Genomic DNA, 19336 nt, shown 5'->3' on the forward strand with positions numbered 1-19336 from the left:
GTTGGCGTCAACTTGGTGACTGTTTAGGAATAGCGGCGTCTACCATTATTAGCCAAATAAGAAATTAATGTCCGCATCAAATAAGCCTAACCTATGATTCAAACGCGAAAAATCTAGCCATACGCAAAGATGCCTGAAACATCGGAGGATTTTATGCTACCAAAAGCACCCAAGGATTTATCCTTCAATGAAAATGATTTCAATGCGGTAATTAATATTTTTTTTCCGCTGTATACGTGTAAATCTAATAAGTTGCTTTTTTTCATATGCTTGTATGATATATGCCCACCAACTTACAGAACAACTTTAACGTCGATGCATTTCTACAAGAGCATCGGAAAAAGGCAAGCTTGGAGACAATGCGGGATGATTTGGGCGTATATTTAAAAGTTTTACGATCCGCAATGATTGAACTCATCAACAAGGATTACGCCGACTTTGTTAACTTGTCCAGCAACTTGATTGGACTAGACAAAGCTATAAACAATCTACAAGTTCCGTTAGGTCAATTGAGAGAGGAAGTAATGGCAAGTATTTTTGTTTCGCTATGTCACTCGAAACTGCACCGAATACCAGTTAAACGAATATTACGGAAAGTATCTTGCATCGGAATTCACATGGTTCTTGCACGTGAAAAGGTATAAATGATTATGATATTGATTTTGGATTGCAGCAAGTACGGCAAACTCTAGATGACATGATAAATGAGGTGACAAGCACATTGAATGAGCGCTGTCTTATTAGAGAGCGTAAGCAAAGCTTACAAAGCTTAGCACATGTGCACGACTCTATCACCAAATTATCTAATATTCTTGTGAAGAAAAATACATCCAATTCGAAAGATAAGGAGCAGATCAAGCTAGATTCAGATCTCTTGGAACGAGCTGCTACAGAATTCAATCAACTTAAATTTCACATTTCCAGATGTAAAACAGATCTTACAGAGGCGCGAATCAAGGTATCTTCACATTTTCAAGTTGTAACACCTAATTAATACCAATATTGTTAATATTTACAAATTTGTCTTAAAAATGTTAATATTCAACTCTGCAGACGTGCAACGAAATAGGGCAGAGTTTGATGAGTAATCTAGATAAGATGTTTATATCCAGCATAAAGAAAAAACAGCCTGAACTATTGATACGTTGTCTAAGAATATATGTTACCCTTGACAAAGTTTCGGATACAGAAAACCTCTTGCGTAGAAAGTTGATAGCTCCTCTGATTGAAAATGTAATTAATGAAATAACTCTGCAAAGTGAACCGCAAGGCTTGCGAGGCATCTACCAAAGATTACTGTCTATATTTGACGAAGACTTAGCCCAGCTTCTTACAATTACGTTATATCCAGATAGGTAAGTGCTTCACATTTTGAACAAATAGACCCATTCAGTTTAGATGCAAAAAAACTTAGATTGCTATAAGATGCATAACTAAGACATTCTTATAGTTAAAAACATCAAAATTATTAAGATTCTTGTGGATGAAATTACTTACGATCACATATTATCTCTTATTTATTTTCAGAATGTCTGTGAAAGGATTTAACTTCATAGTGAACAGTTTTTGGCCCGAAGTTGAAGAGAGGATTGAGTTGCATCTAAATTTAATATTTGCTCCGGGTAATCCTGAGTTGTTTCACAGGGTAAGCAGCAGTATTGCAAAAACTTAGCACACTAACGTAGATGCTTCGTTATTGTCATTTAAATTTTAGAGGAGTGAAAATGTATATATTGGAGTTTAGGGTAATTTATTGTATTTTAATAATCCAGGATAGAAAGTGAGTTTATGGCATTTATAGGCTCCGTTTAAAATATGTTTAAAATAGTCCGATTGTTTCAGAGATATTTGGAAACAGTAGAATTTCTAACAAAACTTGAAGAAGCTTGCTGCACTCCTGAGACATTGTCAGAATTAAAAGGGCATGCTCTGTATCATAGGTTTTTGGGAAAGTGGAATTTGCCAGTATATTTTCAAATCAGATTTCAAGAAATAGCTGGTACTGTTGAAGCCGTACTATGTGAAGATATTTCTCCCTCGATGCTCAAAGAAAATACATCTGCGATTACATCAAATGAATTCACACTGCATCCAACCAATGTTGTTTGGGAATCCCTCATGAAAACGTGGGCAGATGGTATATTTCTCCCAAAACTATTACAGCGGTAAGTTTAATGTTGTTAAACTTATAGTTGTTATTGAAACAATCATTCACTAATTGCAGGTTCCAATCATTTTAAATTCTTGTAAGTCGTGTAAAGAAAGAAAGCTAAATTTAAACCATTAAATCATATATCGTAATGAAACTAATTACAACGAAGTTAAATTAAACTTAGATATCTACAATCAATCTCATTACTGCCAACTTCATTAGTCATACTTATATTTTCACAGTTTTTGGAAATTGAGCCTTCAAATTATTTCACGGTATCAAACATGGTGTAAAGTGGCAGTGACACAAGTGAGTATAGTATGCAGTGTTGTTCTAATAGAATGTCATTATCATTCATAGTCGCATTAGATTTTATAAATTACATTCTAAAAAATAACTAGTTTCTTTCCCTAGTTAAGTATACTCTAACAGAAAAAGAAAGATGATACATGTTCAACTAGAAATTATGTGACTACTCGGATTTTCTAAAATAACTGAACAATCAAAATACTCAATAAAGTGGTCATAATAATTTACTCATTATTTCATGGTAATTGTAGAGTTGGCCGGATGCTGCCAAGTCTACTACCAGTAACATTATTGAAACGGCACACCCACCTAGACTGCAGTTTTTGGTTTTTTTATACACTGACATAGAAAAACTGATGAAAAATATGCCTTCATTTTTGGAGGTAGTGTGGAGTAAAGTTACAAGCACAAACTCTACTCTTAAGAAGATATTTGAAGGTAAGATGATGCTATTTATTAATACACACCTGTTTGATATTTTTCAAAATACTATCTTTAGATGGTGGCATAGACATACCGTTGTAAAATAAAGTTAGTAATATATCAATACGAACGTTACAGATTGCTCAGCAGAATCTGAGAAAAATTTACAATCTACGCTACCACTTATCACCGATGAAATAATGAAAGAACTAATGTCTCAGAGTGCGATTCATTTGAAACAAGTTAGCGATATCCCTAGATTATTCCGTCGCACAAATAGAGAAGTGCCGACTAAACCTTGCACATATGTTAGCCATGTGATTGAACCCCTAACTAATTTTTACATGGAGTATAATTCAGCCATACCAGGTCTTGTTACGAAATTACTGGAGTCCACTGTCTCTTTGGTGTCAGAACAGTGAGTCACATTTTATTGGTGCAGAAAATGGTTTTGACTCTTTTAGGCTTACGTCATATGGTTCTAATAAATGATTTTTGTCAGGTATTTACTGTCAGTAACTGATGTTTTAACATCTGTACAAAAAACTGAAGAGAGTCTGCGGAGGTTGAAGAAAATCAGAGACAAATCAACAGGAATATCATCGTCAGAGGGCAAAGGCATTGGTGACGATGAGAAAATCCGGATTCAATTAGAAATTGATGTACAGAATTTTTATCAAATGGTAAGATAAATTAGGTATTCGTCAGAATAATCAGCTTCTGTGTGAGTTGCAGATTAATACTAAAAACTGAAATATCTCGTTCAAATCATACATCTACTTCTCTTCCCCTGATCAAACAGAAAGTTTACTAATTCACATCAGTAATATTTTTCTTCAATGTTATCTCTATATGACGGAATTTATCTTATATCATATATATGTATATTTTCGTCTTTTTTCAGATAGGGAATCTAGGAATAATTGGAACCAATGTTTCCAATCTGAAGCAATTATTGCAAGTAGTTCAAGAGGCTTTAACAAGTCGAAATGAGACAAGATAAGGTACACCTAACCGTGCATGATGGGATGCCAACGTTTTGCAATAAATGATAATAAATTAGTTCCCTTGCGTATTCAGATTCTTTATATGCCGGCTTCTGTCTCATTTTTCATTGATATTTAATGAAATGCAAAATACTCTTAATCATTGTCAGACCAACCCGTAACTAATATTTGGCATCATATTGACATGCTTCTCAATAACTTGTGTCATTGTTGCATAACTTGATGAGGAGATCTGTACAGTCACATATTTTAACGTATCCAATGGGTCATTTATTGATACGTTTACTGCTAGTAATTATATATCACTGTACAGTGTTTTCATACATTTATTACATGTTTATTTTTATTATCAAGCCAGTTGAATATTTTACAGTGTCATGAAAATCGAATTCATCATATAAAATAAAAGAAAGAATATACAATTTGGAGAAATACGGCATGGATTTTATCCTGTAATTTGTATGATGCGAAAGAAAAACGAATAAACAAATATGTACATAAAAATAACAGATATCAATATAATATATCTTCTACCTACTTAGTAATAAAGAATATGCCGCGACCTGATGGCTAATAGTAATATTAAGTAACTGCACTTTTTCTTTAAAGTCAAAGTATGTCGTCAGTAACTGTCACAGTATACTAGTACAGGAGAAACCATTGCTACTTTCAAAAAGTGGAATGCCTTCTCCAACCAATTGTGAATAATAACATCTTCAAAGGTTGATATAAGTTATTTGATGATTGATTCACTCGATCATACGACAAAACCTGGGACTAGATATCCGTTGTTTAATTTTGACATCTGTCACTCTTACAATCTAGGAATGCATTTTATAAGTAAGTCAATTATTTCGAATAATAGGGAACCAGCACTTTCAATATACAGACATATAACATACTTTCATTTTCAGAATAACGAAATGATATAGTTTCGAATCATTCGACTTCACAATATTATACATGCCAGGTTAATATTTTGTAGTTACATGAAAATTGGAATAATAGCACACAAGTATTTAAAGTGCTTTTACTCCATCATAAATTGATAATAGGACAAAATATAGTTTACCTTCATTCGAATGAAGTATATCACATATTTTTTTTTCCAATTGTGTATAAATAATATCCTGATAAACATTGCTGTCACTGTTCCATTAAAATGATAAACTCGGAATATCGGTCAAACTCGAAAATGAATTTTCAGTTTTTTATTTTAGAGAAACAAAAACAAATAAATAAAAAATCTGTAATTTTGTCGTGAATAATTGTTAATATGTAATATACAAAATACAATATTGACATATACGTTTACACAACATTGAAATAATCTCGAAATTGAGAATAACCTACCAATACTATATAACATTATTAACATTTTTGCATGGTTAACTCGGCAGCTAAATAGTATATCTTCAATGAAACTGGTAAAATATTACGTTATTATTAATTTAACATTATTATAGCCAATATATGTATATTTATTATAAGTATATATGTATATATGAATGTAGTCAGTGCATTATGTTACTAATTATGAGTCACTTAAGGTGAAAAACAGTACAAAGCAATGATATTAGTTTCAACGATTCAAAATTGAATTTTAAGTTTTTATAACGTTTCAAAAGAACGGAGTTTCAGTTAATTCAGAAATGTGAAAAAAAAAATTCGTCGTAGATAATATATCCCCACTTATGTTAGCACTGATTGTAAATTGCCACAAAGTAACGAACGGGAACTGGAAGAATGAGAAACAACACTTTCTCCTGGAAGTTGGACCTTTAATTTAAATGAAACATATACACATTATTATTCTGAATTGTAATCCAGGTAGCCTTTCTAAACGTTATAAACAACCTAATGAGGCTTTATCACTATCTGTGCCTCTGAGCTACACCTTCAGTAGTGATCGTGCCATGTACTTTTAGGAACAAAAAAATTCATCGTTATATGTTCACTAGCAAAAAATTCATAAGTGTCGGATAGTAGAAAAATTTAATAACATCCGTTCCAAATTGAATCAGGCCCTGTGTAAGTGTGAATGAAGAATATTGACGTACTAGTGTTACAAACCGATTCCAACAGAATGTATTTACTACCATTCTTGAATATATTTCAATTCTATACAATGATACTTCACACATTTCTAAGAACGATAAACAATTTCGTGAGTACTTTAATAAAACACAGTATTCGTTTATCCCCTTCAAGACGCAAGGGTCTGAAGATATTCTATAAGCCTGGCTATGAGAGGAAGATGTGCACAATCTGAGTGGGAAGATATTAATGGCATATTATTATGTGTAAAAGAGTGAAAAGATCAGCGTAGGTCTGGGTTGTCGTTGACTTGTTTCTTAATGCGCAATAAGATCGTTGTGTACCAGGAATCCAACCGTGATATGGAATCATACTCCTTAACTGCTTCTGTGTATCCTTCCAAATTTTGTTCTTCTAGGTGCTCGATTAGCGTCTGTGTGAACAACAAAAAAGTAGGTGAAGATTTTAGGACAAAAACATTCTTAACTATCTTAAGTATCGGGCATTTATCCACGTAAAATTTGAACTTTATTTCATTTAATGTTGATAATAAATTACTAATTTACCTTGATAAGTTTGTATTCTCTAGAATCCTGAAAAGCAGGGTATTGTTCTTGATAACGTTCGATCGCGTGTTGAGCATTCAAAACATCGACGCAGAGATGGCATAATGCAGCACGAAAAAAGTACTCCTTCGCACTATATTTCAACAGCGAGCTTTCAAGGGACGAAGAGGCGACCTGTAAGTCATCAATCTCTATAAAATTATACATTACATCTCGCATAAGAGCAAGTGTTTAATTTTTTCTATTTTTATACGCTAAGATCCCCTACCATCCTATCGTAAACCAAACAGTTAATATGAATCACACAAACCTGTTCATAGATCTGGATCGCTTTGTCGTAATTCTCAAGTTGGGCGGCATATTGTGCCACCTTGAGCAAACATTTATTTGCGGAAGAGTTACTTTCTTCACCCCGGAAATAGTCTGCTGCCTGCTCGTAGTGGTTTACTGCTCTATCAAGGTCGACAGACTCACTCTCATACATCTCTGCTATACTTTGATGGTGTTTAGCTGCCATTGTGAACCTTCCCATGTCCGTATATATCTCTATTGCTTTTAGAAGACAGCTAACTGCCTCTACATTATTGTAAAAAAAAACGTCAAATGAGATCTATGTTCAGTGATTGCAATTCAAGACAGTTCAACCTATATCACACAACAAACAATCATACCATTTGGATCCGACTTTTTATAACAGTTGGCAGCATCTACGTAGTTTGTCGCAGCATCGTGTCTGCTACCAGCTTTGCCGTGAAGATTAGCTGCTTCACAAAATGCATTTCCTGCGGCTCCCCACTTTTTTGCCATTTTGAACATATTTGCTGCACGCTGATAGCATTCTACTGCTTCTTCTACCTTCGACGATCCTCTGTGGAGTAATACGCATTTTTTTCAAATATTTTGTACGAATAACACAACGATTACACTGCAGTTTGTAATTACCGCTTTAGATTATTAAATTATCAATGCCAAAATGAAATCTATTCACCAGATAGATTGACAAAGTTTTCCCTAATATCTCACAAGCTAGATACAGGCTGAAATTTTTTAATATAAATTTCTTGTATGTGAGATTCGGAAACATCATTGGAACAAACTATATCTTCAGTATTGCTTGGTCATGCTTCAAAGTTTCATTCCTAAATTGGTTTAACTATGATCTTCAAATTTACCTGCATCAGTTATATGAAACAATTTTTAATGTAGGAATAATGTGTTTTTTGAGAATACTTTCTGTCATCAGTTTGTTAAGTAACATAAATTTTGTCTCGGACAAGCAAGTTCCTCATTCATCAAAGAAATGATTTTTCTGTTTAACAGTAACACATGTCTGTGAATTTTTAATGATACTTAAAATATCGTAGAAGATAATTCTTACAAATTCGTTATCCATTTTATAAAAAAAAATCAAGCATTTATGTTAAACTGAGATATCTTCAGCAGTTTAATTAATCACGTTGCATAACATTTTATCAATACTTGTGAAACCATTTAAATGAAGTTTATCTCTCAGCAATGAATTTTTTTTGAAATGCATATCTTTCCTTGATTGAATCAACGATTAATCACCCGAATATATTGCTCAGTGAATAAGTAATTTTATACTCTTATTTGTATTTCGATATCTTGTACTGCAAGTAATACACATAAACAAATAATTGGGTGAATATAAGTCCATGAAGAATAAATGTAATGGATAGTCTTTACAAAAATAAACTTAATTCAGTGGATTGAGTGAAGTCCGAATGTCGACAGGAAGCATTCTGCATATGAGAATAAACAAAGCTAAATAATACCATATCATGTTATTGTGAAGTTAAGATCAGGAAAAAATATGACTAAGAATACATTTTGTAATTGTTTCAGTTTTCAGTCGATTAACACAAAAGAACAAGGTAATGGATGCTAAGTTTACAAGCACTCGCGACCCTACTTACACAATATACTTGTTCAGTCGTACAGGACATATGACATACAATAACAATTCGGCAAATTATTGTTTAAACTTTAATCATGTGTGTAAATTTAAGATTGTCGAATGTCATATGGACCTTGTCACTCAACCATTGAACATACTGACTGTAAATTGATGTGTAAATTTGGAAGGTTTGTTATGCCGTAAGAACTGAGATTGAAGGAAAATTGTTAGACCTGGAAGTAGTGCCTAAACGTAGCAATGAAGGGGTCGAGTTATGCACGTACATTAAAAAAATATTCATTTGATTCCAATATCAAACTCTTGATGATATGAAATTGGCGAATTCTCATGATTCGTACGATGAATTTCAAGTGACAGTAAAATACGTGAAAATGTATCGAAAATATGTCACTTAGGAATAGGATCGTTTATGCAAATCAGTAAGGAGCTCGTCAAATTGCGACGTACGTATCAATAAATTCGTCCATCCTTGCAGTCTGTCATTTTTCTGACAAATCAATATCAACTCACCCGAAAAGAGATCCAAAGAAACCTTTCGAGGAAGTTAATTTTTTTTCTGCCTCAGCCATGAGCTGTATGGCTTTCTGCTCATTGTCACCCATTATGATAAATACTTTTTAAAACAATTCGCTATTTCTCTATTATACTGTCACTCGCTTTATTGACAAAATCCATTCACTGTGCGCCACCAGTGAGCTCTGACCTGCTCTGACGTCACCATGAAGGAAACATCCACCCTATTCGTTTTCACTTATTTCCACTGAGGGAAGACAGGGGGGATCGCCGTTCGCCAATCGCGTTCGTCTATCTATGTAAAACCAGAAATTGAGCCATACATTGAGGTTAGGTTGATACCGTGTTTTGCGGGTGTTATTTTTTGATATGAAATGAAAATGATATTCACATTTATAGGGTAATATTAAATGCCTGAACTTATATGTATGCATGTTTTATCATACATCATACGTCAAAGTCGAAGAACATTACCGTTCTTTTTCCTAAATAGATTTATGACTTGACAGTGGTGCATCCATCTGGCGGTGGAATTAAACATTGTGCCGCTCAAGCTGAGTCAACGGCCGGGAGACAATCTTTGAAAAGCGGCCTACGTGATATAAAAAATTTTAAATGGTTTTACAGCTGTTCAATGGCTTAATCCTTTCAAGCTTTACAATATTTAATTCACTGGACGGGGCTGGGAAATATTTTATAGCAGGGATGACAAATTAACATAACCAACAGGATAGGCCTTCGTATTCGTGTCTACCTTGTTAGCAATTTCGTCTGTCTATCCATTAGTTGGCCATTGACCATTAGTCCCGGTTGTTACTCATATGCTCTTTGCGGTAGAGTATCTGTGGATTAGGTTGTCCCTGCTTTTCCTACCTAACTTTCTGCCAAATTTCTGGGTAAGTGTCTGGAACGGTTGTTTTTAACAAAAGAAGCCGTAAATTGTAATTGTAACGTGGTTTAATCATTATCCAAGGACTTTATTGTCGTTGACCGATGTACAATCATGCGTTATTATTTGCATACATTAAATCGGCACATGACTTATCTGCGTGAATCGATTACATAAATGTCTACACACTTACGCACGCACACAGGCATAAATTTCTGCTCGTCTGACATAATTCACCTTGTAAGCAAGTCTTTTTACGATTATAATTAATTTCAGGGGCAGGCCAAAAGTAAAGATGCTTCGTCAGACGTTAACTTTAGTGCCTGCGCACTCGCAGCAGCTCCAACAGCGGGGTATGGCGACTTTAAAATCCATCTCACTGCGTCTGAAGTCAGTTAAAAACATCCAGAAGATTACTCAATCGATGAAGATGGTGTCCGCTGCTAAGTACAACCGTGCGGAGAGGGATTTGAAACAGGCCCGCCCCCTTGGAGAAGGCACCAAAGCTTTTTATGAAAAAGCTGAAATTGCAGCACCGGAAGGAGTACCGAGCAAGCTCGTAATTGCAATTACCTCAGACCGAGGTCTCTGCGGAGCTTGCCACACAGGAGTTGCCCGCAACATTAGAGATCAGCTCCTTGCAAATCCTGCAGATAAAGAGAACACAAAAATCATATGCGTAGGTGAAAAATCACGAGCTGTCTTAGCCCGAATTTTTGCCAATAATATATTGTTTGTTGCCTCCGAAGTTGGTCGCCTGCCACCAACTTTTACTGATGCTTCCAAATTGGCTGCAGAGATTTTAAACAGTGGATACTCCTTTGCATCTGGACGCATTGTCTACAATAAATTCAAATCTGTCGTTTCCTATGGAGTTGCAGATTTGCCTTTGTACGACAAAGATTCAGTTGCCACTGCTCCGAAATTGTCCATCTATGATTCACTAGATGATTCCGTCATTCAAAGCTATCTCGAGTTTTCTCTAGCTTCTCTGCTTTTCTACAGTATGAAAGAAGGTGCTTGCAGCGAGCAGTCGTCCAGGATGACTGCTATGGATAACGCAAGTAAGAATGCCGGTGAAATGATTGAGAAACTCACTCTGACCTTCAATCGTACTCGCCAAGCTGTCATCACCAGAGAACTTATTGAAATTATTTCTGGAGCTGCTGCGCTTGATTAAGCATACCGCTATAGGGGACGTTTAGAAATCAGATAGATTTAATATTCTTCGAAACAGTGGCTCTTGAAAGAAAGACGCAATATGGAAATTCTTGGTAGCTTTACAAGCACCGTGAAAGAATATCCAACTTGTATACAGTATCATGTAACATTGCCTCCATAGAGGAGGCCTGTCCCGCAATAAATATCAACACTCACTGTAAATAATAATCTGTAGAATGTTATTCAATTCCTCTGTCCTTATAAAGTTCGTCTCTTTAATGCACATCGAGTCTTAGAAGTTATGCACAATCTATGTTTATTATTCGTATCGTTTCATTTGGAATGAAGATGCCAATTATTTTTTTCACAAAAGAATACCTGAGAATCAGATATTTTGATCACACATTATAGTGTAATAGCAGAAAAGCCTGACAATCGAAGATTAAGTACAAGTTGAATATAAACGTCAGATTTATGATTGAACCTCTTTTAGCAGTCATAATTACTATTAGTTTTACCTGTTCGCCAAAGAAGCATAAATTTACAAAATATGTCAATGTAATATATATGTAATATACGTTGAAGCCAACTAAGTGTAAATTAATCTTATAAATCGAGATATGACAACATTGAAAGTAATAAAAAATCGTATTAAATCAGTGTCAAATACTAAGAAGATAACACAGTCAATGAAAATTGTCTCTACCTCAAAGTTTGTTCGAGCTGAACAAGAACTTGAAAATGCCAGATCCTTGGGGAAAGGACAAAAAATTTTTTATGAAGAAATTGGAGTGAATCTTCCTGTAGAAATCGGCTCTCAGTTAATTGTTGCCTTAACATCTGACAACGGATTATGCGGAGCTATTCACTCTGGGATAGCAAGAGTAATTAATTCAAGTCTTGTCAACAATCTAAGCTTAGCGTCAAAAAGTAAACTGATATGTGTCGGTCAGTATTCTGTGTCTATTTTTTCGAAAACATTACCGGAAAAGCTTATTTGGACAGCAAAAGATGTTGGAAAAAAAACTATCAATTTTTTGGATGCATCAGTTATTGCCATGAAAATAAATGAATGCAACGCCAAAAGTAATTATACAGTGACTAAAGTGCATTATAACCAATGTCTATCCCGCATGTCATATAAGGTAGACGTTACGGATTTATATAACAAAACTGCAGTATATGCAGGAAGAAACTTTGCAATATACGATGAAATAGAGCAAGAAATTTTAGAAAGCTACTTGGAGTTCTCTTACGTAGTACTTATATACTGGATGATGAAAGAAGGAGCCTGCAGTGAGCTCGCAGCTCGAATCGTGGCCATGGAAAATGCTACAAAAAATGCCACAAAAATATCAGAAGCGTTGAAACGTGAGTTCAATCGTACACGTCAAACTGCAATCACTAATGAACTTATAGACATCATCTCAGGAGCAAATGCTGTTGCTAAATGATGCATCTCAGTGCATACCTGACAAAATGAAGATTTCAAGGAGGAGTCGGGGAAACAGCATGAGTGTTATTTCATAATTTGTAGCTATAAATCGGAGCGAAACAGATTAGTTAAGCATATACAACTAATGTAGTAATACTTCTATGATAAATGTTCACTGTGAGTAAACGATTTTATTCTATTCTAAATGATTACTTTAGAAATAGTTGCTGGTAATCTGATATGGTACCATGATATCTGCCAGTATAGGTTCATCATTTGCAAAACAATATTATAGACTTCTATTTTCAAACTTCAGTTTGACGTTGAGTTCAAATAGATTTTTCGTGGGTAACTGATACGTTTGTGGTAGCAAAAATGAAAATATTTAGTTTAGAAAATGATTTGATTCAAATAAAATCGATTCATGGGTATAAAATTTTACGATTGACAAATATAATCTACAGTAATAGACCCTCTTTATTTAAAATACTTTTACAAATGTAGGTATACATGTATGCAGCATAAGACACTTTTATTCTTCTAAGAATTTTCAAATACACTATACGTACACACAACACTATTCAACTGATTTATATACATATGTATCAATGAAAAGTATTGAAACCACAGTTGTTAAGCAGTGATAATTTGCATTCAATTATGGATTCTTTTTTTTACTAATGAATTGAGCATTTGAAAATCTACAGTATATAAATCATTCGTTTCATAAACTCACAGAATTTTCATTCCAAGTTGTTTGCTTCTTCAGATGAAGTAAAATACTCAACCATTGATGGTTTTCAAATATACCTATTAAATCTTCATTCTATACCTATTTCACATGTAACTTTAAAATATTTTTTCAACTAGTTTTGGATTATGCTCGATTCTTTATTCGAAATGAATTGCAAAAACGTTTTTATTACAATACAGTTGAAGAATTATATAAGAATTACATAGTTGAATAAATTCAAGTATAGAATCTTGTGCACTCGACTACTCAAGTCCCAGCATCAGTTTCTTTAATTTAATTTATACATAAGTCTGACCCATTTTATGAATCTAATGAAATATGAACTAATTTATGAACTCGGGAATAATTTACTATTATACTTCGTTTCGATAATCACTTTTACACAACGTTTGACAATATATTTACATCCCAGGTAATTATAACAAAAATTATGAGCATATCATTTGCTTAATAGTCTGTTTCACATTTAAATTCAACTCCCACACGCCACTTTACCCATAGGCACTTTACTTCAAATAATCCATGATTTAATAATATTCACGAGAATCAACAAAATTTGTAAGTGAGCGTACACTCAAACTCCTTAACCATTTTGCAATTTCATTTGTAAATCAACCAGATATTTAGATTAGAGCACAGTCTTTGTGAAAGTATACAGTATAATCAAAAATTAAAACTTAATCTCCTAATTACTAACCTGTATTTTGTCTTAAAATTTACAACTACACTGGTGATTCACTTTCAAAATTATTATTCCCAAAGCATATTAACATTTTCAGGACGGGAATTTTTACGTTGAAATCCACCTTTTATTTTACACGAAATTTGTGTATAATATCAATGAATTTCTCACGTGGAGTATCCGACCAACCCAGTGGTCGAAATTTCGACCAGTCCCGTCCTTAAAAGGTTAAACTGGCCCATCGTTTAGTAGACCATTTAAGCATGTATTATTTAGTATCCGTGTTCCAAGTGAAATAGGCATAATAATTCTTCATTCTATGTTATATTAGATTTACGCAGAGAATAAATTCAGAAAATTATTTATAAATCGCAATTTTGGAATTACATAAAATCTATCTTATGATAAGATTTACAAATGCGTACAAAAGTAAAAACAAGTCTATTCCAGTCGCAATATTATTGAAATTTGGCAGTTCCTCTTGTAAGTGAGTAAGGGTCAAGAATTATAAATTCAAAACGGAATTAATCGGTATCAGATGAATAAAAATCATGTTACAACTATCACTTCTATCTTGCAATGCAGTTCCATGCGATTTATAAAATTAGAGTATACTTTATTACCGTTTCCAAGTCTACTTATATATACCACAACAAAACATCCCTGAGTAAGTTAACTGAATTCCCTTATATTATATTCTGTCAAAACCAGTGCAGTGATATTTGCGAAAGATTTTATTTACAAAAATTAAAAGCAAGAATTTAGATAATACCTAACAGTACGGTTTTATATAAAGGTATATATATATATATATTATTTTTATAATCAAAAAATACAAGAGTTTGAATTTTGTCCACAAGACCGTAAAACATCCAATTGCTTAATAACAAATTTTATATTACCTGATATTACATGTATCATTTTAAATGAGTAATGGTAATTGGTTTATAATGCTTATTAATACTATTATGATTTTGAAGTAACTGTGAATGATTAATTCATAACAATGTGATTCACAGGACTGCACAAAAGATATAAGAGACGAGGAAAGAAGAATAGGTTTTCACTTGTTAAAAGAAAAGTAGTAGTGGGCCCCTTACCATTCTGCATCCCCATTAGCTTTTTGGAAAACATAGTCTTTCCCACTTAGATTCATTATGCCGTCTTTTAAATAGAATTTCCACTTATTTCTGCTCCTTGTGATCTAAAATGCAGTAAAATTCCAAATATATTAATTATTACTGTCCAAATAGTAGGCACAAACGAAATGGTCAAGTATAACAACCAAAGTACCAACCTTATCGTACTGACAGACAACTACATTATCCGTATCAAACAAATCTGTTGGATCATCATCAGTAACATCATCTTCAGAATTCAGTGGTTCCTGAAATAATGCGCACACATGAACGTCAATAATTCCGAATACTGAATAAAGATATAATCTCTAGTACAAAACACTTAAACGTAAAGCAGAACGTATATGAAACATTCTAGAAATATCATATGCATTATCCAAATAGGAAGATAATTACACGACGTTAAATCTGAAAAATTATTACCTCCTCACGTGCAGCAGCGTCATCATTTTCTTCTTCTTCTCTATCATCAAGATCTTCATCATCATCATCATTATCTTCTTCTTCCTCATCATCGTCTTCGTCAGACGTATCAACCACAGGCCCATCCAATTGAGCTATGTTACCCTGTCATCAATGGAATAGGAATGTAAGAAATATATACGGTGACCTACGACTATCACTCTACAAGCTATCAATGTGAAAATCTGCGACTGAAACGTTTTTATTTCTAATAGGAAACTTGTTGTTCGCGAATTATGTTTGAAATTAGCCAGTCCGGTAGTATTTGATCGCTCAGGACAGCTGTGGAGCACATGGCTATCCACCAGCCCTGATCTAAACCATCAGATGATACTGGTTTGGCCATTTTCAAACAACTGTAAATCGCAAACGACAATCTGTCAGTGAGAAATAACAAACATTTCAGTCGTAGATTTTCACGAGGAATACATAGCGAGCTTATGGGGTGATAGTGCTACGTCACCCTGTATTTAGTAGCTATGATTACGCGGGAAAGACCAACTTCAAGTGTGCTGTCATTGTCATTGATTCCTAAAATTTGTGAAAAACAAGTTTTATGTAAAGTCAATTATCTATTGCATAACCTTTGAAGTACTGACGAAGTAAAGTGATGACGAATCAAGAATCAGAATATATTTAACTTTTGAGCCTACTGACGGAAAAGGCATTAATTGTGAAAGAGACGAAATATTCAACGTATACAATATTTATTCTAGAAGAACTCAAAACAAATTAAAAGAAATTTAACCATTCCGTAAACATATACTCGTACCTGACTTTGGGCAGTTCGCTGTGTCGTTACACTGTTTGTATTCTGTGTTACAACAGTTGGTTGGGCTAGTTGAATAGGCGCAAGCGTAGGTTGTCCTTGAAGCGTAGCATTTACATGTTGTTGCAACAATGTTGATGCCAGGTTCGCAGGGAGTCCCATTGCAGCAGTAATTACAGGACCAGTTAAAATAGTATGTAATTGGTTACCTGTAACAAAAATGTCTGTGACTACCAAAGCCTTTTATCTTGCACAAAAACAGAGATCCAAATATTTTGGCAATTTTTATTCGCATTACAATTGCAATAACAAGATCAATAATACTTGAATTTATGTTTCAATGATTCGCAGAATTTTGCGAAAATATAGCTTCAAAAAAATGGGTCCTCGAAGACCCCACGTGCTCACTAGCGCTAAGAAACCTGACGTGCATAATGAAGAGTTAAAGTGCATAAATGTAGCTACTTGTACCATTAAGACGTCAATTTCATCCATACGAACACTGTCAAAATAGGGCAACATTTTCGAAATTTTTATTTTATTTTTTAAGTAGACTTTGCATTCTAGGAAATCATTTAAGTGTGCTTTGGACAGTAAAAATATTTTTCAGCAAGCTATTTCATAATCCGGTAACTTATGGGTTAAAACTGTAGTAGGATATGTTATTTTACCTTGAATCGCTGAGGCTGGAACTTGTATTGTGAGAACTCGCGGCTGAGCATCGGGCTGACCAGCTTGTGCAGGAAGAGTGATTTGAATTGGAACTTGTCTGTCTAAAACTGCAGCAGGAGCAGTAACTACCTGCTGCGCAATACCACTTGATTGTTGTTGCACAGGATGGCCCGCTTGCTGTGCATGTTGTTGCTGCTGTTGCTGTTGTTGCTGCTGCTGCTGCTGCTGTTGTTGTTGTTGTTGTTGTTGTTGTTGCTGCTGTTGTTGCTGTTGTTGTTGTTGTTGTTGTTGTTGTTGTTGTTGTTGTTGTTGTTGTTGTTGCTGTTGTTGCTGCTGCTGCTGCACTGCAGCTGCAGTTGACGGTTGTTGCACAAAATGATTTCCAGCATTTCCAGCTGTAAAAATGAGAGCAAACATTAAATATCAATGTTTACTGACTTCAATACAATCTGAAAAATACGTACTAAATTTTGTACATATAGAATAATTAAATAGCAAACATCAAGAAAATATTGATTAGTCACGTCTAGACATTACTATCATATGTAATATACGTGCGGATTTCGCCAGATGTGGTTTTTTTTTTTTGTATAAAACTATTCACTTTAGAGGTTCAAAGTGTATTTTGATTCAACGAGCATGTACATGTGATTGTGATAATTGAAAAAATTTGAGCGCATGGAGTCTTAAAAAAACACAACTTGCAATAAAATTCAAAATCTCTTGTACGGAGTAGAATACAGCTTGAATAGCATGCAAAGTGCGGTAAAATTTTTTCACAGATAAAGCTGTATCCTGTTTTGGAATACTTCAGAAAGTGAGCAATAACATATGACTACAGCCATCAAATATTACAAAATTGTTACCTTTATTTGTTGCCACTGTCTTGTGGGTGGTAAGCTGAGGAGGCTGGGGCTCTGGTGGATCTGGGTTCACCTCGAACGTTTTACTGGACATTAATTTTGTCTCCCATATTTGTTTCAACTCCTGTAATACTTGCTCATCTACACCCTCATCTAAAAATGATTCACGCACGCCAGCTATGACATCTTCGATGACTGTGTTGTATAACTTCAACTGAAACCAAAATACCATTTTACTCACTTTTGTGCTGTGTAAAAATATTACTGAAGTAACGTCCACCTTATGTCGTATTAGAGGGCCGTTGACAAAAAAGTGGATGAATCTGCATATTTCTTTTTAACTTCTAGGTAAAATGTCACAGTTATAAAATGTGTTTTTCTTGCTTCTTTCTGAAGTATAAGCATTGCTGAATTATGTTTTTAGAAAAACACTTCTCTAGCTAGCTAGAAAGGTTTTATATGTGAGGCGAAAATAGCATACGAGTTGGAATTGCAATACTTTGTTGCTTCTTAAAAAATTCTGTTCAATTAAAAAAGAAATAACATTATCATCAAAATAATATCGACGGGTATTTAATATTTTGTTACTTACGTTAAGTATGACAACAATATTATTTTCTCTTGTAATTGTGTAATCAATGAACATTTCGTTGAACACGTCGTGCAACACGTTACGCATACGTGTCGAGGGCGATAAAGATATCCTCATGTTTTGAAGGTGAAAATAACGATAAACGTTTATTATAAATATTTTTATTTAACGATATTTCGAGCGACTTCATTTTTCAAGTAACGAGTAAAATGTTACTTCAAAACAGAGTACAACAGTCACAAAGGCATTGAGATAGCAAAGATTACACTATTGACAGATCGTCCAAGGCCTTCAGCAAGTTAATATTACCGAAAGCAAGACGTAAATACATACATACGGCCCGTTAAGCACGATGCTTTGTTTCCTGTATTTTTCATTAGCATATTATTTTCGTGGTTTTTCTTTATTACTCACCACGCTAGTTTGACTCAGGGCCATCATGGGATAATTCGTATTATCAATCAATAGAACAACAATACGAATAATCCTAAATCAATGCCCGCTTCTGAGAAGCCGACCTGCCGCGTTGCTCGAGCTCTTTTATACTTTCTCAACAGCTCCCATTCCACCCTATGGCTCAACTACGTAGATCAACATAACTACTCTCGTGATTTTAGCCTTATGTACAGCTTACTGTGATATCAAGGAATATAACCTATAAAATTGCAATGATAGTTTTTACTACGGTAAAACTAATCGATTTACGCATAACGTAATTTTTTGAGCCTAGTTTACGGTTCGACAAGGTGAAAGTGATAATGGAAGTGACTACGTTCAATAGTTATCATAAGAGTTCCTGAATACGTCAAAATGAAGCAGCCATTCTGCTTTATACTGGACGTATTCCGAAATGTGTGCTAGCGGTGCTAGCACGTGCGACATTTGGGGACGTAATGAAATGAGTTGGGCTCGGAATTGCCTCAGGTATCAGTGTCGAAATTGTGAAGATTTCTTGACCTGGTAACGTCGGAC

General features: G+C 34.3%; 4 protein-coding genes across 7 annotated transcripts; 2 read left to right on the forward strand and 2 right to left on the reverse strand.

Moving 5' to 3' along the window:
• Nucleotides 1-5814, forward strand: LOC124181719 (conserved oligomeric Golgi complex subunit 2). The gene is made up of 11 exons (XM_046568540.1): nucleotides 1-207; nucleotides 300-527; nucleotides 674-958; nucleotides 1054-1355; nucleotides 1528-1645; nucleotides 1843-2165; nucleotides 2395-2461; nucleotides 2713-2899; nucleotides 3023-3302; nucleotides 3387-3567; nucleotides 3789-5814. Exons 1-11 carry the CDS (start codon nucleotides 130-132, stop codon nucleotides 3885-3887), a joined length of 2148 nt encoding a protein of 715 aa, XP_046424496.1. The 5' UTR covers nucleotides 1-129; the 3' UTR covers nucleotides 3888-5814.
• On the reverse strand, nucleotides 5652-9155 carry LOC124181720 (alpha-soluble NSF attachment protein). 2 transcript variants are annotated; one of them, XM_046568541.1, is made up of 5 exons: nucleotides 8944-9155; nucleotides 7166-7362; nucleotides 6805-7070; nucleotides 6495-6668; nucleotides 5652-6361 (listed from the first exon to the last, which is right to left on the reverse strand). In XM_046568541.1, exons 1-5 carry the CDS (start codon nucleotides 9033-9035, stop codon nucleotides 6212-6214), a joined length of 879 nt encoding a protein of 292 aa, XP_046424497.1. In that variant the 5' UTR covers nucleotides 9036-9155; the 3' UTR covers nucleotides 5652-6211. The 2 variants fall into 2 exon arrangements, with proteins under 2 accessions (XP_046424497.1, XP_046424498.1); XM_046568542.1 differs by having other exon boundaries at nucleotides 8881-9006.
• A 563-nt stretch (nucleotides 9156-9718) lies between these two features.
• On the forward strand, nucleotides 9719-11224 carry LOC124179550 (ATP synthase subunit gamma, mitochondrial). The gene is made up of 2 exons (XM_046564076.1): nucleotides 9719-9842; nucleotides 10112-11224. Exon 2 carries the CDS (start codon nucleotides 10131-10133, stop codon nucleotides 11013-11015), a length of 885 nt encoding a protein of 294 aa, XP_046420032.1. The 5' UTR covers nucleotides 9719-9842; nucleotides 10112-10130; the 3' UTR covers nucleotides 11016-11224.
• A 1666-nt stretch (nucleotides 11225-12890) lies between these two features.
• Nucleotides 12891-19077, reverse strand: LOC124179549 (transcription initiation factor IIA subunit 1). 3 transcript variants are annotated; one of them, XM_046564073.1, is made up of 7 exons: nucleotides 18779-19077; nucleotides 17776-17986; nucleotides 16909-17304; nucleotides 16241-16446; nucleotides 15430-15573; nucleotides 15165-15254; nucleotides 12891-15071 (listed from the first exon to the last, which is right to left on the reverse strand). In XM_046564073.1, exons 1-7 carry the CDS (start codon nucleotides 18803-18805, stop codon nucleotides 14964-14966), a joined length of 1182 nt encoding a protein of 393 aa, XP_046420029.1. In that variant the 5' UTR covers nucleotides 18806-19077; the 3' UTR covers nucleotides 12891-14963. The 3 variants fall into 3 exon arrangements, with proteins under 3 accessions (XP_046420029.1, XP_046420030.1, XP_046420028.1); XM_046564074.1 differs by having other exon boundaries at nucleotides 18698-19077; XM_046564072.1 differs by lacking the exon at nucleotides 18779-19077 and adding an exon at nucleotides 18365-18690.
• Between the last annotated feature and the right edge of the window lie 259 nt (nucleotides 19078-19336).

The sequence above is a fragment of the Neodiprion fabricii genome, chromosome 4 (genome assembly GCF_021155785.1).
Source record: "Neodiprion fabricii isolate iyNeoFabr1 chromosome 4, iyNeoFabr1.1, whole genome shotgun sequence".
Classification (NCBI taxonomy): Eukaryota; Metazoa; Arthropoda; class Insecta; order Hymenoptera; family Diprionidae; genus Neodiprion; species Neodiprion fabricii.

Coding starts and splice junctions, on each gene's coding strand:
- LOC124181719 (XM_046568540.1), top strand. CDS start 130: ATGCCTGAAACATCGGAGGATTTTATGCTACCAAAAGCACCCAAGGAT. Junction 208..299: donor ATGAAAATGATTTCAATGCG/GTAATTAATATT, acceptor ACCAACTTACAG/AACAACTTTAACGTCGATGC. Junction 3,568..3,788: donor TACAGAATTTTTATCAAATG/GTAAGATAAATT, acceptor GTCTTTTTTCAG/ATAGGGAATCTAGGAATAAT.
- LOC124181720 (XM_046568541.1), bottom strand. CDS start 9,035: ATGGGTGACAATGAGCAGAAAGCCATACAGCTCATGGCTGAGGCAGAA. Junction 6,669..6,804: donor CGATCCAGATCTATGAACAG/GTTTGTGTGATT, acceptor GATGACTTACAG/GTCGCCTCTTCGTCCCTTGA. Junction 6,362..6,494: donor GAGAATACAAACTTATCAAG/GTAAATTAGTAA, acceptor TTGTTCACACAG/ACGCTAATCGAGCACCTAGA.
- LOC124179550 (XM_046564076.1), top strand. CDS start 10,131: ATGCTTCGTCAGACGTTAACTTTAGTGCCTGCGCACTCGCAGCAGCTC.
- LOC124179549 (XM_046564072.1), bottom strand. CDS start 18,481: ATGAGGATATCTTTATCGCCCTCGACACGTATGCGTAACGTGTTGCAC. Junction 17,305..17,775: donor GACAGTGGCAACAAATAAAG/GTAACAATTTTG, acceptor TCATTTTTACAG/CTGGAAATGCTGGAAATCAT. Junction 15,574..16,240: donor AGCGAACTGCCCAAAGTCAG/GTACGAGTATAT, acceptor CATTGATGACAG/GGTAACATAGCTCAATTGGA.